This window comes from Puma concolor, chromosome C1 (assembly GCF_028749965.1).
Source record: "Puma concolor isolate L17-30 chromosome C1, mPumCon1.1.hap2, whole genome shotgun sequence".
In the NCBI taxonomy this organism is placed as follows: Eukaryota; Metazoa; Chordata; class Mammalia; order Carnivora; family Felidae; genus Puma; species Puma concolor.
In genome coordinates, this window is record NC_141674.1 from 171,166,727 (window position 1) to 171,191,801 (window position 25,075).

General features: G+C 35.6%; 1 protein-coding gene across 8 annotated transcripts in view; it reads right to left on the reverse strand.

The window, feature by feature from the left end:
- Window positions 1-25,075, reverse strand: part of PDE1A (phosphodiesterase 1A) — a 349,550-nt gene that overhangs the window by 95,296 nt on the left and 229,179 nt on the right. For all 8 annotated transcript variants that reach the window (XM_086719095.1, XM_086719094.1, XM_025912766.2 and 5 more), the window contains one exon: window positions 10,126-10,239. In XM_086719095.1, coding sequence (XP_086575221.1) covers window positions 10,126-10,239 — 114 coding nt within the window. The remainder of the gene's footprint in view (window positions 1-10,125; window positions 10,240-25,075) is intronic.

The following is a 25,075-nucleotide window of genomic DNA, read 5'->3' on the forward strand; positions in this document are numbered from 1 at the left end:
ATTAATGTTGAATTTAAGTTTGAACTTGTCTCTGACACTTAATAATTATATGATCCTAAGCAAGTCCATTTACTTTCTTCATGCCTCAAGTTTCTTAACTTTCTAGTGGAAATAATATAAATATCTAATTTATAGGATTTTTTGAGAATTATATGTAATCATAAATGCAAACTGCATAATAAGTTTCCTTGGGTATAATTAATTGTCAAACAATTATTATTAATATCATTATTAGGAAAGAATAATATTTAAAGTGATATTTTTTCAAATCCAGTAAATATTCATTTATATTTTATTGACCCCAGGGGCACCTGGGTGGCTCAGTTGGTTGAGCGTCCCACTTCGGCTCAGGTCATGATCTCGCAGTTTGTGAGTTCGAACCCCGCGTCGGGCTCTGTGCTGACAGCTCAGAGCCTGGAGCCTGCTTCAGATTCTGTGTCTCCCTCTCTCTCTGCCCCTTCCCCGCTTATGCTCTGTCTCTCAAAAATGAATAAAAGCTAAAAAAATTTATATTTTATTGACCCCAATTTTCACAAACAGTAAGATCTTATATAATACATGGAGCTCTTTCTTGTTTGTCATCTCTCAAAAGATCTGGTCAGATTTTTTTTCTCCCTTTTCACCACTGAGGCTGTTTTTGAAAGTTTGTAGAAAGTAACACACCACAGATGGACAAAAATATGAAAATCACCCAAAATGTACCGGCACTTTTTCTAAGCCTGGTTTTCACACTCCATCCACAGGGTGAGAACAGCCTACAAACACATCACTCCAAACAACCACCCCTCCCTACAACTCACACCGTAAAAATGGAGTTCATAAAAATCATAATTTGCTTTTTAGTGATTCAATGAGCTCCAACAGTGTCTTAGCACATACCTTTCAACTTGATTTCCTCAGAGACCCCTCCAAATAAAATCAATCTAATACATAAGGCCCATATCTGTAAATGCTCCCTCACTAAGCAAATGATAAGCAGCTCCCTCCTATCACCCTGCTGGTGGCCAGGGTAGGTTAGGCATGAGCAGATCTTTATAAGGGACTTTGTAACCATGGATAAAACCACAGAATTCCAGAACAGAAAGGGGCTGGAGACTTCATCTTCCACGCAAGAAAACCAGTGACTAGAGAAAGAAGAAATCACAAACACTTGCCCAGGGGCTTATCCTTAGTAGGAGCAAAACCTGGATAGGAGTTGTTCCAAATCCCACACAGATCCTGATCCAGGTCCCCTACGTGTGGTACTAACATAATTTTCACTCTAGAGAGGACAAAGTTGTTATTGTTTAGCGGAGTACTTTCCACCATTCTCAATTCTTTGGCATGAGATTTATTTTATTTTCTTAATATAATTTATTGTCAAGTTGGCTAATATACAGTGTATACAGTGTGCTCTTGGTTTTGGGGCTAGATTCCTGTGATTCATCGCTTACATACAATACCCAGTGCTCATCCCAACAAGTGCATTCCTCAATGCCCATCACCCATTTTCCCCTCTCCCCTGCTCCCCACATCAACGCTTAGTTTGTTCTCTGTATTTCAGAGTCTCTTACAGTTTCCTTCCCTCCCTTTCTGTTCATAACTATTTTTCCCTTTCCCTTTCCCCCATGGTCTTCTGTTAAGTTTTCCAAGTTCCACATATGAATGAAAACATATGATATCTGTCTTTCTCTGACTGACTTATTTCACTTAGCATAATACCCTTCAGTTCCATCCACGTTGTTGCAAATGGCAGGATTTTATTCTTTCTCTTTTTTAGCATGAGATTTAAATAAAATTGATCCCCTCCTGGCTCATGAGATGTTTGACCACTGCATTTATATACCCACCTCCCCTGGATATACTGTTTGAGGGATACACGTATTACCTGACTAGAATCAATGAAATATAAAGGTTATGTTTGTCAGAGCCTCTGGAGAGAAACCTTTTGTCATTCCTGCTGGATTTGAAGGTGTGAGGATATAAAGCTTGAAAATACTATTGCCATCTTCCTACCACTCAAAGGATCAGAAGGAGGCCACTGCAGAGCAAACAAAACACAGAGGTTGGTCCCTAGACATCATTTTTACCTGGAGTCACCTATGCTTATAGTTAGTACTAGCCATCAATGTGTGGACAGTGAGAGTTTCTTGAAGGTGGTTTGATTGAGCTTCCTGTCACTTATAATTGAAATATTCATGAAAGGTGTTCATTAGTCCTCTTCTTTTTCCCTTCTTGCCTGTGCTGGCTCTAAATGTCCATGGAGTACACATGAGTCAGTGCCATCATGATATGTGCAGGTTGTAGTGATTAACCACAAAGGGTTTGCTCTCCATTGTTACGTTGAACCCATAGTTTTATAGTCCATGGTCTATATTTTGGCCATAATTATCGTAGCACTGTTACCCATAAAGAACACCTGAGTTTAAAATAAATACTAATTAACCTTTCTGATTTTGCAATGTTACTTATGTTTTGCTTATATGAGGAGCCTTGGCTGTGTACTAGTTAGTAAGCTCCATCTTTATCTATATTTTCCACTTACGCTTTTCCACTTCTAAGGATAACTTCTCTACCTAATCTTTCCATAACTATTATTTCTCTTTGGCCCAAATCTCTTTTTCGTTCTTCATCTCCAGGCTAATGGAAGCCTTCCATTCTATGCAAAATATAAAACAAATAAACAAACAAACAAGTAAGTGTTCCCACTAATAAACTGTTCTATTTATGCTTTTTCCTACACTAGCAAATTCTTGAAAAATAATCTAATTTCTTCTTGAGCCGTTCCATAGTAATTCTCCACACTACTATAATCTGGGTGGCTTTTCTCTTTACTGAAACTCCACTGAGTCATCAGGAATCTCCTAACTGCATCCAGTGGTTCTCCCTGTGGCATTTGATTTACCCTTTATAGTAACCCAGCTCCCATTGGCTTTTGGTGCTTCATATCTTCAGATATGCCTCCTGCTTCTATATCTGTTCTTCTGATGTCTCCTCTCTAGTAACTTTCAGTGCTTTTCCACACCTGTCCTTGACTACCTTCCTACTCCACACCTCTATTTCACATTTCATTCTGTCCCCTGACTTCAGTTACTAGGGTTACATAGTGACCATATTGAGATGGAACTCCAAGAGTTTTTGAAGGCATTTGGAAGTGAGAAAAATGCACATTTGAAAAGTCAAAAATAATGTGTTGTTTTTCTACAGAGGCTTTATTTTATCTACAGAGGCAAACTTCTCTTTTGCATAATGAAAAATCTTTTGAATAGGTCATTATATAAGAATAAAATGAAGGCCCTACTCTGGCATACAGAAGATTGATACAACATAACTACAAGAGGCTAACAATCTCTAAACAGTAATGTACACAATGTCCTCCTTGGGAGCACAGCTGCAACACTGCAGATTCAGTGTATTTTAGAAAAAAATGTCATTTTTTTTCTAAATATGGATTTACACTGCATAGTCTTTGAACATAATTGTTTATCCTTGAGATGAATGCACAACTTGACATTAATTTTGATAGCCCCTTTTTCTTTCTCTTGGCCTTGGAGCTTGAGGTCCTGAACTCAGGATAGGAAAATATGTTGAAAGGCACTTCCATAGGGGATAAGCTGGCTTCTGGAAGATGGGCTTCGACTTTAGAGGATTCAGAGAAATCCCTGGTAGGGGACCTCTGTGGAAGGGGTTGAGTTGCATCCATCAGGAAGGTCTTACAGCAGTTACAGCTGATTCTAGCATCAGCTTAGGGAACTGGAAAGCAGGTATTGAGCTCATGCTTGGGAGTGGAACCCACCTATAGATTTCTGAATTTGAGGGAAAAGTAGGTGACCTGCAGGGGAGCGATATATCATTTTGAAGCCAGAGGCCTGGCTGCAGAGGAAAGTGATAGCCAGGGAAGATGGGTAAAATAAGTAAACACTCACTGGCCATTCTCAAAAACTTTAGGATGGGGATCATGTTGAAATAGCAAAGGAGTTCCAATTATTGAAATCAAAATAAAGCATGAAACAATCAGACCTCTGTGCTATAATCCCCAAATTCTCATCTTTGATACTATATTTCTGAACTTCAGTGCTCCTATACCTAGCATTTTCCAGACATTAAAAAAAAAGGAAGTCCTTTTGTTAGAAGTCATGCATTTAAGAATGAGCATGGGGAGCTTTGCCAAAGAACAAAATTCATTAACTTAAAGGAATACCTGCAAGTCCAATCATATCCAGGTTGGAATCTCAACTCTGTACAATTCTTACTCCATGTTAGTTCCTCTGATTATGACTTAATGCCACTACTTAGTGTTTCCTCCTGTAATCTGTCCCCGTGCTTGGGTTTCCCTCTCTAACATACAACCTCCCTGTTTCTTGTTTGCAGCATTTGTCATTGTGCTTAGTTTGATCTTCCTGGCTCTTGACAGCTCTAGCCACCAACTCTGGGTACAGTTGTGCTCCTGATTCTACTGACCAGTGTGTCTGGTATTCATTTCAGGTACTCAGTAACTATTTGTTTCATGAGTGAATGTTCCTTGGTAAATCCCTGCACTCAATGATTTCAAGAGACTTACACTCCGAGGTGCCCCTGACTTCACTGGATTTCTAACAGAATAACTCCGGGAATTGCTGATTGACATCAATGCATTCATGCTCAAGTTAATCTCTCACAAAATGAAGAACTCTTAGACTTAGTAAAACACAGAAGTCAACTGAGAATGTTTTTATCAAGAGGCATAGCCTATTAAGATTCCTTTCCAGCAGTTTGGACTTTGCTTTAATTTCCAGGTAACTACATCCCACCTGTCTTCATTTTTTTTTCAGGATCAAAACCTATTTTTCAGGAAATTATTTTATGTATTCACTAGGAAGTATAAGTTATATATCTTAATACGATATGTATCCTAGAGGTATCTGCATTTTTATTAGTACAGTAAAAATAGTGTCTATTAATTAACTTTTACTCTATCAGGTATTGTGCTGCTTTTAATCCTCAGATCAGCCCTATAAGGTTAGCATTGTCATTATTCTTATTTTACAGATGATGAAGCTAGGAAATAGAGAGGTTAAGTAACTTGCTTAAAGAAAGGAAGTATTGAATGGAGGATCCGGGTTTTGAACAACCGATTCTTTCTAAATCCAGAGTCAGCACTCTAACTATGGTAATTCTAAGCCTTGGATCCATTCACATTAACAAAATGAAGATATAAATTATGTTGTTCAGTGGTATTAGTAAACATAATATCCATCTCTGTAAGTATCCCTCCCAGACAGCTGCCTCCCCTCATGAATAGCAATTCATGAGGCCACGGATGCTACTTTGCCTGGCAATATCGAAATCTAAATAGTGACAATCAGACAGATTTTTCTGTCTCTCTCTCTCTCTTAAGGCCACATGTTTCTGGATTACAACTGTTGCCGCTCTGAAAAACAATAGCCTCTAGGGACACATCTGAAAGCAGGACTCATAAAATATTTGCATTTACATTTGAAAATGTCTTGTTAAAAAACCAACAAACACTTGTATTCATTTAGGAAATTATTCTATAATCCTTCAAAGAAGGTCAGAATTCAAATTCTGTCAGAAACTCTGTTTCTATTTTTCTTATTTAAATCGCCCTTTAAGAGAGATGTTTTGTTTTGATTTGTTTTCTTAACTGAAACCCTGAAATTACCAAGGCTTAGCAGAAAAAGGGACGGGTGTGTGTGTGTGTGTGTGTGTGTGTGTGCGCATGTGTATGGGTTTTAAACTGATTCATAATTTGTTTTGTCCTGCTTTATTAGGTGTTGACCTTTTTGTGCAATCCAGCCCAAATTTCCAAAAAAAAAAAAAAAAAACATGCCTCTCTGGAATACTCCCTGAACCATTTTTTTTTTCTAGAAAGAGAATTTTCCTTTAAAAAATGTCACAGAAATCAGCAGGTTTTTAATTTAAAGTTTAAAAGCAACTAAATATTCCTTCATCCCTCTTCCTTCTAAATCATTATGTTTTACTAATATTCCAAGAGCAAATGCAACTTTAATAATTATATACACATCTCAACAGAAGCATTCTCAATTTACTGCTGTGTCTTACTAAGTCAATTGGAAACATGATATGTATCCTAGAGGTATCTGCATTTTTATTAGTACAATAAAAATTGTATCAAGCATCAAGTATTGTTGCTTTAAAATTTCTTGGGCTGTTTTTTTTTTTTTTTTATCATAAAGTCACAGCCTTAGAAGATATACAAGAGATACCCTTAGGTTTAATGAGGGACATGATTGTAAATGTTAATCCACAGGCTCTCCAAAAACATAAATCCTCACTTGTTGCATTTCCCAGTTTCCACAGTGTAAAGAAATACTCCCACTGTAGCCAATTTCAAGCTACTGATGTGGCATCACTGAAGGCAGAGTTGGAAGTGATGCAAACACCATCCACACCACTGGTTCTGACAACCCTGACAGCACATGAGCTTTCCTCAGAATTTCCAGGAAGTCTCCGAAGTTGCCCAAGTCAGATGTTACTCAAGGGAAGCAGATGAGAATTGTGCTTAACAGCCAAGCCCTCAAGGTGGGTGCCCAAGCCCCTAAGCCCATTAAGTTACTTTCTGTGTTCCCTCACGTAGGTTGTGTAACTTTTCTGTCAACGTGTTTCCTCTTATGCATGAAGTATATAAAATGGTAATAATGTTTCTATCCCATGGGATTGCTGCGATAATTAAATGAAATAGTGTATTAAAATGCTTCAAAGATTTCTTGGCACAGAGCAGGCTATAATAAGAGGCTTTTAGTTATAAATTTGGGTGTTGCTTTTCCAGGATCTATCATTCCAACTGTCAGAATGTTTTACGTATTGCCATCTTAATTTTTCAGAGGTCATTAAAAACCATCCTGCTCAACAGTAATAGCCCGAGAGGAGCCAGTTACAGAAAAAAGAGCACTAAAAGCAATAACAGAAGTCATACCTTAGTTTCTGTGCCTAGCTTTGCCAAAGCCTAAGTCCGTGACCCTTGGAAAACATGTTTACTTCTAGGAGCTTTGGTTCTCTCATTGGTGAAGTGAAGAAAGTAATGGTAATCCTCCTGCCAACTGCATCAGATTGTGAAGAGACTAATGTGAGCCCTTGGAAGATGGTCCAAATGTGGGTTATTATTATTAATCCAGGTTAAAAATCAAGATGCCATGGAAGCATGGAAGCATTAAAATAAAATAGTGAAGAGGTTTATATCATTTGAGTAAAAGTTGGGGATCATGTAGTGTTAAGAACTGGGATTTTTTTTTAGAAAAGAACACACACACACACACACACACACACACACACACACACACACACACACCAGTTCTACCATGAAGCAGTTAAACATTTTTTTCTTTCCACAAAAAAAAATTTTTTTCAAATGAAAGGAATGATGCTTACAAATGTAACATGTGTAAATGAATTAGGGATCATGGAGAACTAAGTTAACAAAATATCTATAGAATCATAATTTCTGGAAGGAAATACAATATAAAAATCTATCAAATGAAAAGCAAGATATTTATGAAAATTAGATAGTTAGCATTATGCCATCATAAGATGGATAATGCAAATCTCCAATTCTTTAAGGTAAAAGTTCCTTAGTTTTACAAATAAATATAAAAAATAAAATGTCAAGGACTGGTTGAAGAAATCTTAAACATAATGGCCACTCAATTTGTGAATAATAAAAAGCACACATGAAAATGAAGGAGTAAGGAAATTACAGGAACATTAGATTTTTTTAAATATACAAACTTTGAATCTGTGTTCACTTAGAAGAACCATATGCATTATATACGCACTCAGTCAAAGTTAAGGAAGAAAATAACTCTGCAAATAGTTTATGATCTTAAAGTGTGCCTATGATTTTCCCCCTAATTTATGAATCTAAGTCATGTTTTAACTGAAAAGTTCTGTTAACAGAAAAAAAATCACCTGTGCAACATAACCCGCACCATGTTCTTTTCTGTCCATTATTAGTGAAAACTCTCATCTGATATTAAAAAGGTCAGTGACATAAATGATATATCATGATATAGGAAGATCTCCAAGTTTCCTTATTTAAGGGGAAAAAAGCAAAATAAACATTGTGTATATAGTGTGCTACTTTCCATAAAAGCAAAACAGAAAAATACGAAATAAAAATTTGTAATACATCATTGGAAATATACATAAATTTATGAATTGGAAATATAAGTAGATTGGGGTGGGATAAGGGTGGAGGCAAGGTGTTCATGAGGCACCTTTACCTTATTTTGATTTTTTAATCATGTGAATTATTACCTGTGAAACAACAGTGGTGTGTGTGTGTGTATTTCATCCACTACTCATAGACATATAAAACTTCAATTTTAGGGGGCACCTGGGTGGCTCAGTCGGTTAAGCGGCCGACTTGGACTCAGGTCATGATCTCACGGTCCATGAGTTTGAGTCCCGCGTCGGGCTCTGTGCTGACAGCTCAGAGCCTGGAACCTGTTTCAGGTTCTGTGTCTCCCTCTCTCTGACCCTCCCCTGTTCATGCTCTGTCTCTCCCTGTCTCAAAAATAAATAAAACATTAAAAAAATTTAAAAAAAAACTTCAATTTTACATCTGGCTTAACAGTTCTCCCCTCCCCCATGCTCAGGCCTGACTCACACATGGACACCTGCAGAAGGGAAGGGGCATGATGGATGTTCACTCTCCATGTTCCATCACCAGCACCACTCACTCTGCTGTTTCTTACCATTCAACAGTGTGATAGGAGTGGCAGAAAATTATAGGAGTCAAAGGGCATTACACGACTGATGTGTTTGTTGTCATCTATGTGACAAATGCCCAAATACTGGTTATTTTTCTCTTCTGGGAGCTTTTGTGTATCCTTCAGAGAACTTGCTATACCAAGAGGTTACCTTGACCATTATGTGTTCTCTGATATCTGGGTTGAATCTTTTATCTCCCTCATTCATTCAACAATCACCACATGCAGCCTCTTTTTCACCTTCTGAAGGCAGTTGCCTTTCAATACTGGTCAATCCCTTCAAAAGACCTATACTGCATCTGCTTCATGACTTTGAAAAACTTAGTGCCTTTTCTATGCTAAGCTCTGGAATGAGTTTATTCTCTCCCTCCACAGTGTCCCTTTTACCTGTGAATTCAAGGTAGTCTGAATTAGCCTGCCACCTTTGACTCTGTTGAGATGAGAATCAGGAACTGGTCTCGGTACCCTCTAAACTGCTAGAGATAGTGCACAAATCTCTTACAAACTGTCATATCATACTCCACTAAGTCTTCTATTAGCAGTAGGATCCTCAGGACCCTCTCTTGAGGTTCTGAGGTAAGTATTCCCTTAGAGAAAAAAGGGGAAATGCACAGTTCTCTCTTAAGGCCAGGGTTTTTTAACCTCCATACTATTGACACATGGGGGCTGTATAATTCTTTGTCGTGGGGGATTTTCCTGTAGCAGCATCTCTAGCCTCTACCCATCACCAAATAGTAGCACACTCCCATCAACCAAACCAAAAATGTCTACAAACATTGCCAAATGACCCCAGGGAGGCAAATTCCCTAGTCAAGAGCCACAGAACTAGGCTAACAACCTTCTTCAAATAAATCCCCATTTCTTAATCTCCTTACCACTCTGCTAAACAGGAGGCTAGGTGATAAGGTTTAGGTGGTGATCAAATACACATTTGGGACTGTTTCTTAACAAGTCCTGGAGAGTGTCTAATAGGTATATCTTATGAGAATGCATGGGCATGTGACACCCATTTTCTCAGAAGGAACTCTTAAATCTGGAAATAATAGGAAAATCCTTACATCAGTAAAAATCAGTACAAGCTTACATCTGTCTCTGATGTTTACAAATCTATGCCTAAGGGCAATGAGTGTAGGAGGAGAAGAGACTCTAATGTGTTCATTTTATGACTTAATTGTTTGACTATTTTTTGATATTCAACCATTTGAATATCATAAAATGTGTATGTTTTTTAGAAAGAATCATAGTCCAGTTAAGTAGCTCTAAGAAAAAAAAAATCTCTTTAAATTTTAATACGATTTTGATTTTGGTTTCATGACTAAGATATGCTAAATTCATGTTTGAGATAAATGAAGGCCAAGAAAGAGGAAAAAAGGGAGAGAGACAAAGAAGATAAAAGGGAAAGGAGGCTAAAACTTACCTTGTTTCATCAATATAAACAGCTTCCAACACAGATGCTGCATATTCAATGTTCTTCTTTAAGTCTACAACGTTAACATCACCTTTTTCCAGCTGCTTCACTAAGCATCTTAGTCTGTTTTAAAAAAAGTAGTCAAAAAAGAGAGAAATAAGAGGAGATTTATTATAATCATATGGAAAACACTCTAATATTAAATACACAAATCAATTTAAATTATTAACATATCTTTCTAGGTCATCAAATAGAAATATTTTGAGGAGTTTTTTGATATAATTAAGATCAGTTTTTCTCACTTAGACAACTCTTAAAAGTTATATTCACCTCTCAATAATATTAGGGGTGTACATTGTTATTTTAGGTACTATATTTCAAGGACAGTCTTTCTGAAAATTGAAAACAATATAGATATTTCCATAAAAGTATGTTCCCAATATTAGAATTTATTCTATGGCTGCTCTGCTTCTTTAGAGCTGTAACTAAAAAATTATTTAAGGGTACTTTTTTTTTTACCACTACTGTGGCAATTATTCACGGTATATAGCAATAACAAAAATGAAAGGCAAAAGATCTGAGAAAATACGATTATGATGAGAAAAAAATCTATGTATGAGTGCTTATTATTTTTACTGAAATGATTTTTCACCTGAGGCAAATCTGTACAATATTTTCTCTCGCTTTTGTCCATACAGTGATGTGTCCCAACTCTCTGAGGAATTTTAAAGCCTGGATCAACTAAGCCATGTCTGGAATCTTGACTCACAGAAACTGTTAGATCATTAATGGTATTGTTTGAAGCCACTAATTTTGGGGATTATTTTTTATGCAGCAATAGATATTTCATGAAGTGAGACAATACAAATTGCTACTATAAGTTTCTAACATTTTTAGAAATTTTTGTGCTTTAATTATAAACCAAGTGTTTCTGAAGATATTACCCTATACTAGGCAGAAAAGGAAAACAAATTCCTTATTCTCTACATTGTATAGATAAAAAATGTGAAGACAATTTATCCATTTTCCCAAGTCAGCAGACAATTTAATTCCATTCCTGAGCAAAAGTATTTCAGAGAGAATGGAGTACATCTACTTTTAGGCATTGTCTTAAAGATAGTGTAGCAGATTTTCTGAAAACTTACTTTGGATGATTTCCAATATCAAGGCTAAGGGTGTAAAGACAAGTTAAAATTTTCAGTAAGGGTTTTGACAAATTATTTCTCCATAGGAAAAAGGCACACCTAGACTAAAACTTCTTATTCAGGAATCTACAAATAATTCTCTTTTGTATCATATGCTTTTATATGATAAAATATTAGCAGATAACCACATTGCAAAATAAAATCTATGTATTAATAAATTAAATACGTCTCATTCATATAGTCAGCAAAACAAAACAAATCAAAGATAACAACTAAAGCAGGTTACTTATGAAAACTAAGCCTATCTGAATATGATGATAATAGAGTAACACACAGAGATTTTTGTAATGTGTATGACCTACGTACATTATATTTAGTGAAATTGCCTTTTATGTGTGAAAGCAAAAGAAAAGAATTCACAGGTCTGCAGTGACTTAAAAATATATCCCTCATGTATCCTTCTTGTGAAAAGTACCTGGTACAGCTTGGTTGTATTTCATGTTTGTATGACTTAATTTTAAAAGCAGTAAGTACTTCAGATAATTGCTTCTTTTCTTCTGAATAAATAAACTCTATTTTTATTTGAGTTAGCAATCCTCTCCACTAAAAAAATCTACATTTTTTCAAGCTCTCTTAAAGCTAGGTATAGTCATTTTACAGCTTTCTGGCCAAGGAGAGTAAGAAGAGGTTGTTGAGTAAGACTTCTGGAACAATTATTTTGAAGAAGGCTAACTCAGGTGGAAGGGGTTCTCTTTTATCCTTTCCGGTTCCTTGCTGCCCAAATGCAGTGGAAGTGTCTGAAGATCCAGTAGCCATTTAGAGTCTTGAGGCAATCTGGCAATCAGAAATTACCGGAGAGAATGGCAGACAAGGAAGATGGAAGTGGCCTGAGTCTCAGGCTGGGAATCCACCCTAATGAAGTCACCCACCTCTGAAGTTATTTCGTATGAGAAAACAAAAAAGAAATGTTTTGTTTAAGCTACTATTATTTTGAGACTTTCATGTGCAGCTGAGCCCAATCTTAACCAATAAGTCAAATGAATAAGAAATGACTCAGAATTCAAAAATGGCGAAACATCATAGAAAATGAGAGGGGATGCCCCAGGGAAAGTGCCCACAGACAGGTGCACTTCCGCAATCATGACAGCCTGCAGTTGTCCTCAGGGGTATCATCCCATCAGCAGATCAGACCTGATGAAACCTCTGACAGGGAACATGCTCTTTCACAGAGACATCTTGATGTGGTTTAAAAAATAAAGTTATGCATTTTGATATTTTAATAGGGGTATAAATCTATACTCTGACACAAGAAATTGCTCTGAAAAAATACTCCAAGAAGGTTTTACCACCTAGAAAATCTAGTTAGATAAGTTTATAAGTATAAAATCATAGTCACATCCACAAACACACACACACACACACACACACACACACACACACACACACACCCCACACACACATTCCTAAACTCACTATGTTGATCCAAAAGACCGGAAGGAAATATATATTTGGGGGTTACTAGGACTTCTTCCTCTTTTATTTCCCCTGCCTGTATGCACCTAATTTCCTTTAGTGAGTGCAAAGTTCTATTTACATAAAAAGCAAACTATTGCATTGTAAAAAGACTATTTATAAACAGAACAGCAGGTTAATGGAATAATTTATATGCATAGAACAATCCCCAACCATCTTATTTAGGCTATTATTTCATTCTCTTTATAGATAAAAAGGTCAAATGTCTTTATTATTCATTTTCAAATGATCATAATTTCGAAACTAGTAGGTTTTAAAATATTAATGCTTTACCACATATATCTATACAAATTTTTAATTTTTTAAGTTTATTTTGAGAGAGAAAAAGCGTGTGCACAAAAGCAAGGGAGGGGCAGAGTGACAGGGAGAGAGAATCACAAGCAGGCTCTGCGCTGTCAGCACAGAGCCCAATGCAGGGCTCAGTCTCATGAACCGTGAGATTATGACCTGAGCCAAAATCCAGAGTCGGACACTTAACTGACTGAGCCACCTAGGCACCCCCAAGTTTTGTATTTTTTAAAAAAATAACTATATTTACCTAATTACTCAGTCATCCTATGGGTCAATCTCAGAACCAAAACAGGAATCAGTCATGTGTAAAATGAACAGGTTCTCTTAATTTAGTAAAACATCTTTTTAATAATGATTTGGTTTCTTTCATCAGAGTAAAGAAGCATGGTGAAAAACAGTGTTCTTAATGCTGTTCTTAAGGTCTAGGTATGTTCTTATGGTTCCCAAAGTTTAGGTTAAGTATACTTGTTAGATGTTCTAATCTGTGCAGTTTCTGGCCCACTAATCTGTGGTTGGAGACTCCACTGGCTACTTTGCTGGGTAGCAAAATGAGTTAACAGCTGTTCTATCAAACATAGACCAGCTATTTATAGGTCAATGATATTGCCAAAAAGGTGTTGAAAACCCCAGTCAGTTAAATAGATATTAAACATTTATTACCATGCCTGTGGCTCTGTAAATATATATTTATACATATAAATTATTTTATGTATTTATATACATATATATTAATACATATAAGAATATATATGAATGCATATATAAGAGTGCACACACACATGTATAAGACATGGGCACTTGTGTGTGCACCACAGTATCTGTCTTCAAGGTATTTACAATCTCTGGGGGTAGCATAACATATGCACATAATATGGTCAAATGTTGAAATGCATACATTCCCCATTACTTCTTTTACACAACCCTGATTTTACACAACCCTAAGAAAATTGATTTAGTCATTGTTCCTCAAACATTCTCACATCATCCTAGATTGAAGCTCTTCTTTCTTACAGAAATACCTTTCTCCATATCTCATCTTTTACTGCCTAAATCATGCTTAGTAAATAGGAGTATCTTGGGTGCTACCTATATCATAAGTCCTTTGAAGATTACCATCCATTGTGTTCTCTCCAAACTTAGAAACTAAACCACACTTCATTTATTCCTCACTAAAAAAACTGAAATTTCTCTGGCTTCCTTATAATTTCAATTTTGTGTACATGATGTTTTTCCAATCCAATAAAAAAATGATAAGGACTACAAAGAAGCAGGGTAATTGATCCATAATGAGGATAAAAATTAATCAGTCAAACTTGGCCCAAATATGACAAAGATGATAGTATTAGAAGGCAAGGATGTTAAAACCATCATTATTAAAACACAATTATGTAAAAAACATTATGCCAATAAATTCATTTTTTTTTAAATTTTTTTTCAACTTTTATTTATTTTTGGGACAGAGAGAGACAGAGCATGAACGGGGGAGGGGCAGAGAGAGAGGGAGACACAGAATCGGAAACAGGCTCCAGGCTCCGAGCCATCAGCCGAGAGCCCGACGCAGGGCTCGAACTCATGGACCGCGAGATCGTGACCTGGCTGAAGTCGGACGCTTAACCGACTGCGGCACCCAGGCGCCCCTGCCAATAAATTCAATAATTCAAATAGAATGAACAATTTCCTTAAAAGACACAAACTATCAAATCTCAAGAAGAAATGAATAAACTGAATTTTCAGTTTAAAGTGTTAACATAAAGAAACTTCAGGCCCATATGACTTCATTGGTGAAATATGAAAAAAATATTAAGGAAAAATAATACCTGTTGTCTTCAAATTTTTCCAGAAAAATCCTATATCCTAATCCTAATCTTATGTCATTCTGAGAAGTCAAAATTGCCCTTATAACAAAACCAGATGAAAACATTAGCAGAAGAAGGAAGAGGAGGAAGGGGAGGAGGAGGAACAACCTATCAATAAATATGCCTCATGAACATAAATGTAAACAATCCTTAACACTTTGAGAAATCAAATCCACCAATATCTAAAAGAATAGTACATCATAAGATTAAAAAATTAATCAATGTAACTCACTATATTAAGAGACTCAATAAGAAAGGAATAGACTAAATAAACAGGAATAGAGAAGAGCTTCCTCACTTGATAAAGGTTACAAAAATCTACAGCTAATGTCATAAGTAAGGTTAAGTGACTGAATGCTTTCTGCCAAACATCACGAATAAGGAAGGGTGTAGTCTCATCCCAGCTATTCATCACTGTACTGATGTTTTAGCCAATGCAATAAGGCGAGAGTAAAAGGCATCCAGGTTGGAAAGAAAGCAATGAAACTATTTTTGTTCACAGGCAACATGATTCTCTAAGTAGAAAATCTGATATAATATGCCAAAGTTACTAAAAGTATTAAATTATTTTAACAAGCTTGCAATATAAAAAAAAAGAAAAAGTCAATATCCTTTCTATATGTAGTCATGGGATAATCTGACATTAAAATGAAAAGCAGTATCATTTAAAATAGTACCAAAAAATATGAAATTCTTTGACATAAGTCTGACAAACTGTATGGAAGCCCTATACACTGAAAACTATAAAACATTACTGAAAGGAATAAAAGTAGACCTAAATCAATGAAATGCATGTGTTCATGGATTGAAACACTGAATATTGTTAACGCATAATTTTCCTCAAATGTAACTACAGAGTCAATGCAATCCCAATAAATGTCCTAGCAGGTTTTTGTTGTTGTTATATATATTGACATGCTAATTCTAAAACTCATACAGAAATGCAAAGAACCTAGAATAGTCAAAACAAATGTAACAAAAAGAACAAGTTGGAGGACTTACACTATTTCAATACTTGTAAGACTTTAAGACTTATTTTAAAATTTTTAAAATGTTTTGTTTATTTTTGAGAGACAGAGAAAGAGCATGAGTGGAGGAGGGGCAGAGAGAGGGAGACACAGAATCTGAAGCAGGCTCCAGGCTCTGAGCTGTCAACTCAGGACCTGACACGGGGCTCAAACCCATAAACATGAGATCATGACCTGAGTTGAAGTTGGCTGCTTAATTGACTGAGCCACCAAGCACCCTTTCAAGACTTATTTTAAAGCTACAGTAATCAGTACAGTAAAAATAGCATAATCTGGTACATTATTAGCACCAAGAGAAGTCTGTAGATCAATGGAACAGAATATAACCTAGAAAGACAGCCACAAATATAGAGAATTGATTTTGGAGAAAAGATACAAAGCTAATTCAGTGTAAAAAAGACAGCCTACATAATAAATGGGGCTGGATAAATAGAAATACTTATGTGTAAAAGGAACTTTGATCCATACATGTACCATAGATCTAAATGTATATGCTAAAACTGGGAGCCTAGAAGAAACCATAGGAGAAAATTCTGTCATCTTGAGTCAGCCAAAGATGTCCTGTACACAACACATAAAGCACTATCTATAGAAAAAGTAGTAAGTTAAACTTCATCAATATTAAGAACTTCTGTCCTTCAAAACATTGTTAAAAGAATTAAAAGAAAAGCCATAGACTAGGAGAAAATATTTGCAAATCACGTATCTAATAAAAGATCTGTATCCAAAACACCCAAAAGAACTTGCAGAACTCAATAATAACAAGACAAACAAACCAATACAAAATTTACAAATGATTTGAACAGACTCTTCACCAAAAAACATATATTCATTGCAAACATGAAAAGATGCTCAAAATTACTAAGTATTAGAAAAAATTCAAATTAAAACAATAATAAGATGCAATCAAACACCTATTAGAATGGCCAAAAGTAAAATAACTGATCATACTAAATATTAGCAAAGATGTAAAGCAACAAAAATTACCATACACTATTGTTGGTAATATAAATAGGTACAATCATTTTGAAAACAGTTTCTTAAAAAGTTAAACATGTATCTACCATATGAATCAGCCACTCTATTCTTTGGTGGAGAGGAAAAGAAACATATGTCTTTTTAGAGACTTGTACACAAATATTCATAGAAGCTTTATTTGTAATAGCCTCCAAATGGAAACAACCCAATAGTACATAGAAAAAACAAACTAGGGCATATCCATCCAAAATTCTACTCAGCAATAAAAGGAATGAACTACTGACATGACTAAATGCCAAGTAATTATGCTAGTGAAATAAGATATGTGCATACTGTATGATTCCACTTACACAAAATTTTAGAAAATGCAAATGATCCTTACAATGACAGGAATCAGATCAGTGGTTGCCTGAAATAGAGGAGGAGGAGGGGGTGGGGGGGAGGTCAGGGAGGAAAGGGAAGGAAATATTACAAACGAAGCTCAAGGAAACTTTTGAAATTAAGGGAGATGTTCATTTTCCTAATTGTGGTCATGATTTCATAGGTGTATACATATATCAATTTTTACCAAATTATAAATTAAAAAATGAAATATGTAATCAGTAATTTGAGGTAGAAAAAGGATGTATGCAAAATAGATGCTTCTCTTACATATCTTTCTTTTTCACCAATCTTATTGAAATATTAAAGTTCTAATGTATACTAGTAGAGACACAAAAAAAATCAAGCAGCATTACACTCCTAATGATCTTTTCCTAAAGAGAATGACACTAATCTTTGATAATTCATAAGGCTTATAAATCAGCCTGAATATTATGAACAGATTTTGATCTTAGCTTACCTTACCTTGTAATGATCAGAATACTTAGAAGAAAACAGGAATGAAAATAGAAACACCATCTTTGAACATAACCGATTGGCTTTGTGGTTCAAGAAGTAGTTGTAGAGTAGAAACAATTTCTACCTTTGAACAAAGAATACTGTAGAAAATGATTTTGTGTTTTTATATTCAAATATAGAACTGCCACTTTCCAAATGAAAAAATACTCAATATAAAATGGTGTTGTTTTCATAATCAAGTACTTCAAATACTCTAAACTCACCCTCTAAGATACTGCTACATGACCCAATCTTGCAAAAGAACCACCTGCATAACTAAGATTATTCTCATATTGAAAAATCTTTTGTGTCTATGCAAGTTTTTATTAATTCTAGGATGTAAAATGCCCAGGACATCTCTAATGCCATAGAATCTGACTAATAAATAAATGAAAGCAATTTAAAAGAGAATTGATAATCATTAAATCCCTATCAACATCCCCATTTGTGACCTGATTGAAATATAAAAGTGAGAAAGATATGGTTCTAAGAACAACGTACTAAGAAGCATAAAAGGTAAAACTAAAAGAGTGTCTCTAGCAGATTTTAACATTAGCACCAAAAGATGGCCACACACAGGAGTGTACAAAAACGCACAAATAGAGGCTATCAATAAAGAAGCTACTATGTAGTTTTCAGTAAGTCCTGTTGCCTCTGATCCCAACATGGTAAAAAATTATAATAAGAAGCCATTAAACAATGAAATTGTCTTACCTATTCTGCAGATCAATGTTTAGGAAATTAAATCCTAACCTTAGTCTAAAAAGCAAGCCTTCTGAGATTTAGATTTAAAGTATTTTTAAGACATTTTCTTTCAGATAGTCAAATGTTAGAGTAATTATAAAGCTCCTGTCACCTTTATTTTATGAGATAAATAATTCCCACAGCAATAGGTGTCATTAAAAACAGTGGGAAAATTTGTATAACAAATATTATCGGCCTTTAAAATAAATTTACATTCTACATTTAAAGGAGAAAACTAATCCCACTAAGGTGGAGAATATATGATGGAAAAGTATTTTGGGTGAGGAGTATTTTTTAAATACAAAGGAATATATAATTATTCTCTCTCTTCTCCCAAAAATCACAATTTAGGTAAACTATTCATCATTCTACCTTAAGTAAACTTTTTCTTACAGAAATGGGCATGCATAATCCCCACTATGTGGAAGAATTCCTTTTAAGTACAGCGATACAAACACTAGAATAGTTAGAAATGCTTTCAAGATTAATTTTTTCCTCCTTGGAGGCAAAAGAATAGTAAGATCATATTGACTCCACAGAGGGAACCAATCACTTGTGCCTGGTTACTGTTTCCCCTCTGAAATACTAAGGGCTGTATGGACTGCAGGATTTTCTTTAAAGGATATATGTTTAAATAAATATGCAATAATTAAATATATATTTATATACACATATATTTAAACACATATTTAACTATATAAATATATTATAGATTTAAATATATATTTGTATTTATAAAAACATAAATATGTAAAAATATATTTATAAAATATAATTATTTTATATAGTAAATATATTTATTTACCATATAATATATATAAAATAAAAATATGTATTAAACTATTTTATTTAAAAATTAAAAATACTAGGGCGCCTGGGTGGCTCAGTCAGTTAAGCATCAGACTTCGGCTCAGGTCATGATCTCATGGTCCATGAGTTCGAGCCCCACGTCGGGCTCTATGCTGACCGCGCAGAGCCTGGAGCCTGTTTTGGATTCTGTGTCTCCCTCTCTCTCTGCCCCTTCCCCGCTCACTCTCTCTCTCTCTCTCTCTCAAAAATAAATAAAGATTAAAAAAATAAAAATAAAAATATTATTATATATATATATTTAAATCTATGTGTTGTGAAGAAGAAAAAGTAGTGACCTTCATCTACTATTAAGGTATTTATTTAAACTAGGGAAGAAAGATTAGGAATAAGGTGTACACACCAAAGAACCACTAAGAAAACACATATGCTTTGGGAAACACATATTTAGCACAAAGCTCAGGTAGCCACTCTGTGCTAAATATCTTTCACTTTTCCCTCCAATTGCACTCTACTGGAATGTACACTTCTCCTTGCCCTTAACAGGGGTTGTAAAGAATACATCAGGTGACAATTTGGGTTTCACAAATAGGAAGTATCACAGGAGGTAGAAGAGAGGAAGAAGAATGAAGTCAGAGTATTATTCTTCTCTTCTCTCTGGATGTTCACCCCCTATAGAAAGTCACTTGTCAGGCAGCACTCTCCCTTTCCACAGAATTCTCTTGCAAACTTTCTGTCTCTCATCAGGGATAACACATACCTGGAACCCCATGTTACTAGCCCAGAAGTACTGTATTAACCTGGTGGTTCCCTACATGCATCCCACAAATATAAATACTCTCTTTTGTTTACCCCTCAAATTACTCATTTTGACTATGTCATCCTTTTTGCCTTACTTGTATCAACCTCCTACAATGCTATCCTCTCAAACCAGAGACTTTCAGATACTTTCAGTACAGTCCTCTGGGAGTGCTGAAAAGACTGTGGAGACAGGGCATTAACGTTAGTGAGGGCTCACTCTAATTATATTCACCCTTTTCTGGTATTCATGGAGAGGAGCAACATACTGATGGGACAGCTACTTCAGCTTTCTAGAGTGATCAGCAATCAACTGAGCTCTTCTTCATGGACACTGCACAAAATGCTGAGGGTCAGCTGCTTCATAGGAAATGGAGGAGAATGGATGAGACCAAATTGCCACTTTCACACTGGAACAGCCTGATGCTTAAAAGGGGTGCTATGGGGAATGATTGATGCTAGCTGGGTCAGAGAGCATGTGGTATAATTTTTCAAATTAAAAAAAAGGTAGGCAAAAAGGATTTGTGGTTTATATTTAAGCCTGATGGATTAAAAAAAATGCCTTTACTACTGTTCACCAATGAAATACCACTAACATCACATAAAGGGATTGAAAAGGTAAAAGAGCTATGAGGAAAAATAACAGAAAAGATAAGAGCAGAGAAAAGTTCACAACACATTTTTGGGAAAATTTAACAGTGAGATATGGTGACTGACTTAACAGAAACCAAGAAAGAAAAACAAACCAAGGTACTTTCAAAAGGTGATGACACAGAGAAGCAAGACAATTATTCCTCATAGAACCTTGAAACAGCTTAGGGGATAGGGACACCAAAGATCTTATAATGCAGGGATCTGGCTTCAGACTCAAAACAGGAGATTGGTTAGAGCTTTCAGATTTATTTTTCCACCCCAACTAGCAGGAAACTATCCTTACCTATACTTACAACAAACATGGAAATGAGACAAGACTGCCAGATTGAAAATAGACAGATTAAATGAAAGTCAGTATGTTGAACGATACCCCAGGTTTCTTTCTACTACCTATTTACAGAATGAAGACTGAGAGATTCGTTGTGGGAAAGACTGAAAAGCCCCAGAGAAAGAAAATTTTGGAAACAAACAGTTCACAGCGTGCTCACCCTTCAGTGAAGCTCAGCAGGTGACAAGGCACCACCTAAGCAGAGAGAGAGAGATTCTAATCACTTCTCAGAGCCACACTCTTTAATATTAATGGCCTGTCAACAGTGAGCAAGCGTGAAAGGAAAACCTCCAACATGAAAGACATGGACAAATATAAATAAAATTAAAAAAAACTTGGGGAAACCAGAAATAATACAGAGACTAAACAAAAACATTGAAAAAAATGAGAAAATAAGAGATTTCTTTGAGAAAAATAAGAGCTTTCATCTATGAAACAAGAACATAACACTACTTTTAAAAAATGTAATGAATGGTATTGAGGGGGCTCTTGGAAATGAATCCAATGATTTATGTAAAAAAGTCAACAGAAGGAGTAGAGGAAAAAGTCTAATATCCTATAGTCTAATATCCTATAAAGTAGGCAAAAAGACAGCAAGAGGGAAAATAAAAAAAATAAAGATAAGAAAATTAGCGGCATTTAGTTCAGGAGATCTAATATCTAGTGAACTAAAGTTCTAGACATCAAGGGGCACCTGGGTGGTTCAGTCAGTTAAGTGTCCAACTCTTTTTTTTTTTAATTTTTTTAATGTTTTATTTATTTTTAAGACAGAGAGAGAGCATGAGTGGGGATGGGGCAGAGAGAGAGGGAGACACAGAATCTGAAGCGGTTCCAGGCTCTGAGCTGTCAGCACAGAGCCCAACACGGGGCTCAAACTCACAAACTGTGAGATCATGACCTGGGCTGCAGTCAGACGCTCAACCGACTGAGCCACCCAGGTGCCCCAAGTGTCCAACTCTTGATTTCGGCTCAAGTCATGATATCGTGGTCATGAGATCTAGCCCCTATTGGGGCTCCATGATGATTGTGTGGAGCCTGCTTAGGATTCACCCTCTCTATCTCTCTTTGCCCCTCCCCGGCTCATGCATTCTCTCTCTCTCTCTCTCTCAAAATAAAAAAATAAACACTTAAAAAATAAATAAATTCTAGACATCAAGGATAGCGGTAATTAGTAACGAAAAAGTCAATTACCCAGAATTAAGAATCTCCATTTTGAAAGGTCCCACCAGAGTCAGTTTCAAGGGCATATGAACTGGTAGTCACATAGGACTTGTGCTTAGAAAGACACCACTCTTGGTTTCGCACTCTGCTGTCACCATCTTGAAATACTTAATGTTTTTTAAAAATTTTTTTAAACATTTATTTATTTTTGAGACAGAGAGAGACAGAGCACGAACAGGGGTGGGTCAGAGAGAGAGGGAGACACAGAATCCGAAACAGGCTCCAGGCTCTGAGCTGTCAGCACAGAGCCCAACGCGGGGCTCAAACTCACAGACCGTGAGATCATGACCCCAGCCGAAGTAGGCCGCTTAACCGACTGAGCCACCCAGGTACCCCAAAATACTTAATTTTTGAAGAAGGAGACCTACATTTTCATTTTGCACCAGGCCCTGCACATTATGTAGTTGGTCCAGGGTCAACCTAGAATTGTATACTCAGTCAAGCTATCAATCAAATTTGAATAAAAAATAAAGGCTTTTTCAGACATTAAATGACTCTCAAAATTTGATTTTCCATGCACTCTTTTTCAGGAAGCCACTTGAGAGATGCAATTGACCAAAACAAGAACATAACATGAATCTAATGCAGATGAATGAATAAGGGAACTGTCTGAATAAGAGATATGTGACCATCCTAGAAATAAACTAGCCTAGATGAAGTAGGAGTGCAGAGGAAAGAAAGTGGGAGGAAGTCTCCAGGGAAAAAAATGGAACTGATGAACAATGGAACTGACAGGATGTTTGGAACTTTGTTTTGACAGATCGGTGAGCATTCATAAAATTATAAAATATATTTGAAAAATACAACAATTATGAAATCAAGGAGAAAGAAAAAAGTTATATGAGATAGGAAAGTCATTTGATTGACGCTTTGATTGACAAGTGAATAATATTTAGAAATCACTGCTTACAAATACAAGTGACTTAAAAACTAAATAAGGAGCAGTATGACTCTTGAAAAGATGATGAGGGTAAGGAAGTTGGTGAAGTGAATATGTGAGAGCTATTTCCTCAGTTATTATTATGGATGTCAATTGATAAAGTCTGAAATTGATAAATCAAGAAATAGTAAAAGCATATTATTTGGAAATATGCTAAAGAAGGAAGAACTGGAAAGAAATCATTGAAGTTATCTATTTCTGGAAAATTGATTGCTGGGTTTTTTAAATATTTATTTATTTTGAGAGAGAGAGAGAGTAGGAGAGAGAGAGAGTGTGTAAGCACAAACATGAGTGGGGGAGGAGCAAAGAGGGAGACAGAGAGAATCTCAAGCAGGCTCAACAATCACCCGGGAGCCTGATGTGGGGCTCAATCTCATGACAAACCATGAGACCATGACCTGAGACAAAAGCAAGAGGTGCACGCTTAACTGACTGAGCCAACCAGGCACCCCAACTGCTGTTTTTTGATAATAATAAAAATAATTTTAATGACATAATCACCTGTTAAAGTAGAATATTCAGTAGACTGCTCACAACACAAGTGACTGAACTTAGAATTCAGATCCTTTACTTGATAGTTTCAGAATCACCCACCATGAAAAATGTAAATTACTGACAAATGACAAGATGTTGAAATTCATCTTGAATTCAAAACAGAGAAAGACTGAAAGGGCACAGCACATTCTAAACATAAGTTGATGGTTAATGTTAACCTCCAGTTGTTCTAGGCTTTTAGACACACAGTGAAGCCAAGGGAAAGAAAATTATACATGGTTATCACATATACACCTGTTTGTCGCATGTTCCATGCTCATGAACTGAACTAACAGAAAACAGGCCCTGTGTTTCAGATTTGAGGTAGACACACAAAAGAAATATATATATATATATATATATATATATATATATATATATATATATATATATATTCTCTCAATTCTCTATACTAGTTCTACTACTTTTAGCTCTAAATTCTTTATCCCTTCTTTCCCCAATCATGTTTTTTTCTGCCACGGAAAAAGATTATCTTTTATTTGTGAAAAATATTCTATGATTTTTTTCAATACCAAATAGACAATGCTCATTTGTACTAGCTCTGTAAATTCTCTGCTTCATTGTTGTTATTTTGGTAAGTTATTTAGGTACTTCATCAAAAAGAAATTTTTGATGTGACTGTAAAGAAGAGAAAGATATAGGAAGTAGCATAAAGTATGAGAGCACAGTGAACTATAATCGATGAATTTATTATTTTATTGCATATGTATTTAGTTTTGTATATTACAGTATTGCATATGTATAATACAGTTTGTTACATATTACATATTTTTTGAAAAATCAGAGAAAGCCATATTGAGTAGTGCTACAAAAGTAAAATTAGAATGTGGTTTATAGAGAATGAAGAGGCTCTGCATGTAAAGAGCACTACGAAACTGTCGTGTCCCTGAAGTAATAAGAGACTGAAAACCAGCAAAGTTGAGTACTGCATTGGCTGAGTAAAGAAAGCTCAGCACCAGTTCCACCAAAAATAACAAAGGTATGTTTAAAAGTGGGCTTACGACATTTGCTCTTAATTAATACAGTACCATGTAACAACAAACTTCAAAAATACACTAGCAGAGAAAGAAAGTAATAATTAAAATAGATTTTTGGTGAAATATGCATTAAAAAACTATGGAAAGAAAGTACAGGTCTACTGCACAGGCATCTGGAACCACAGAAAAGACACAACTGACACAAATAAGGCTTCCTAGAAGCAG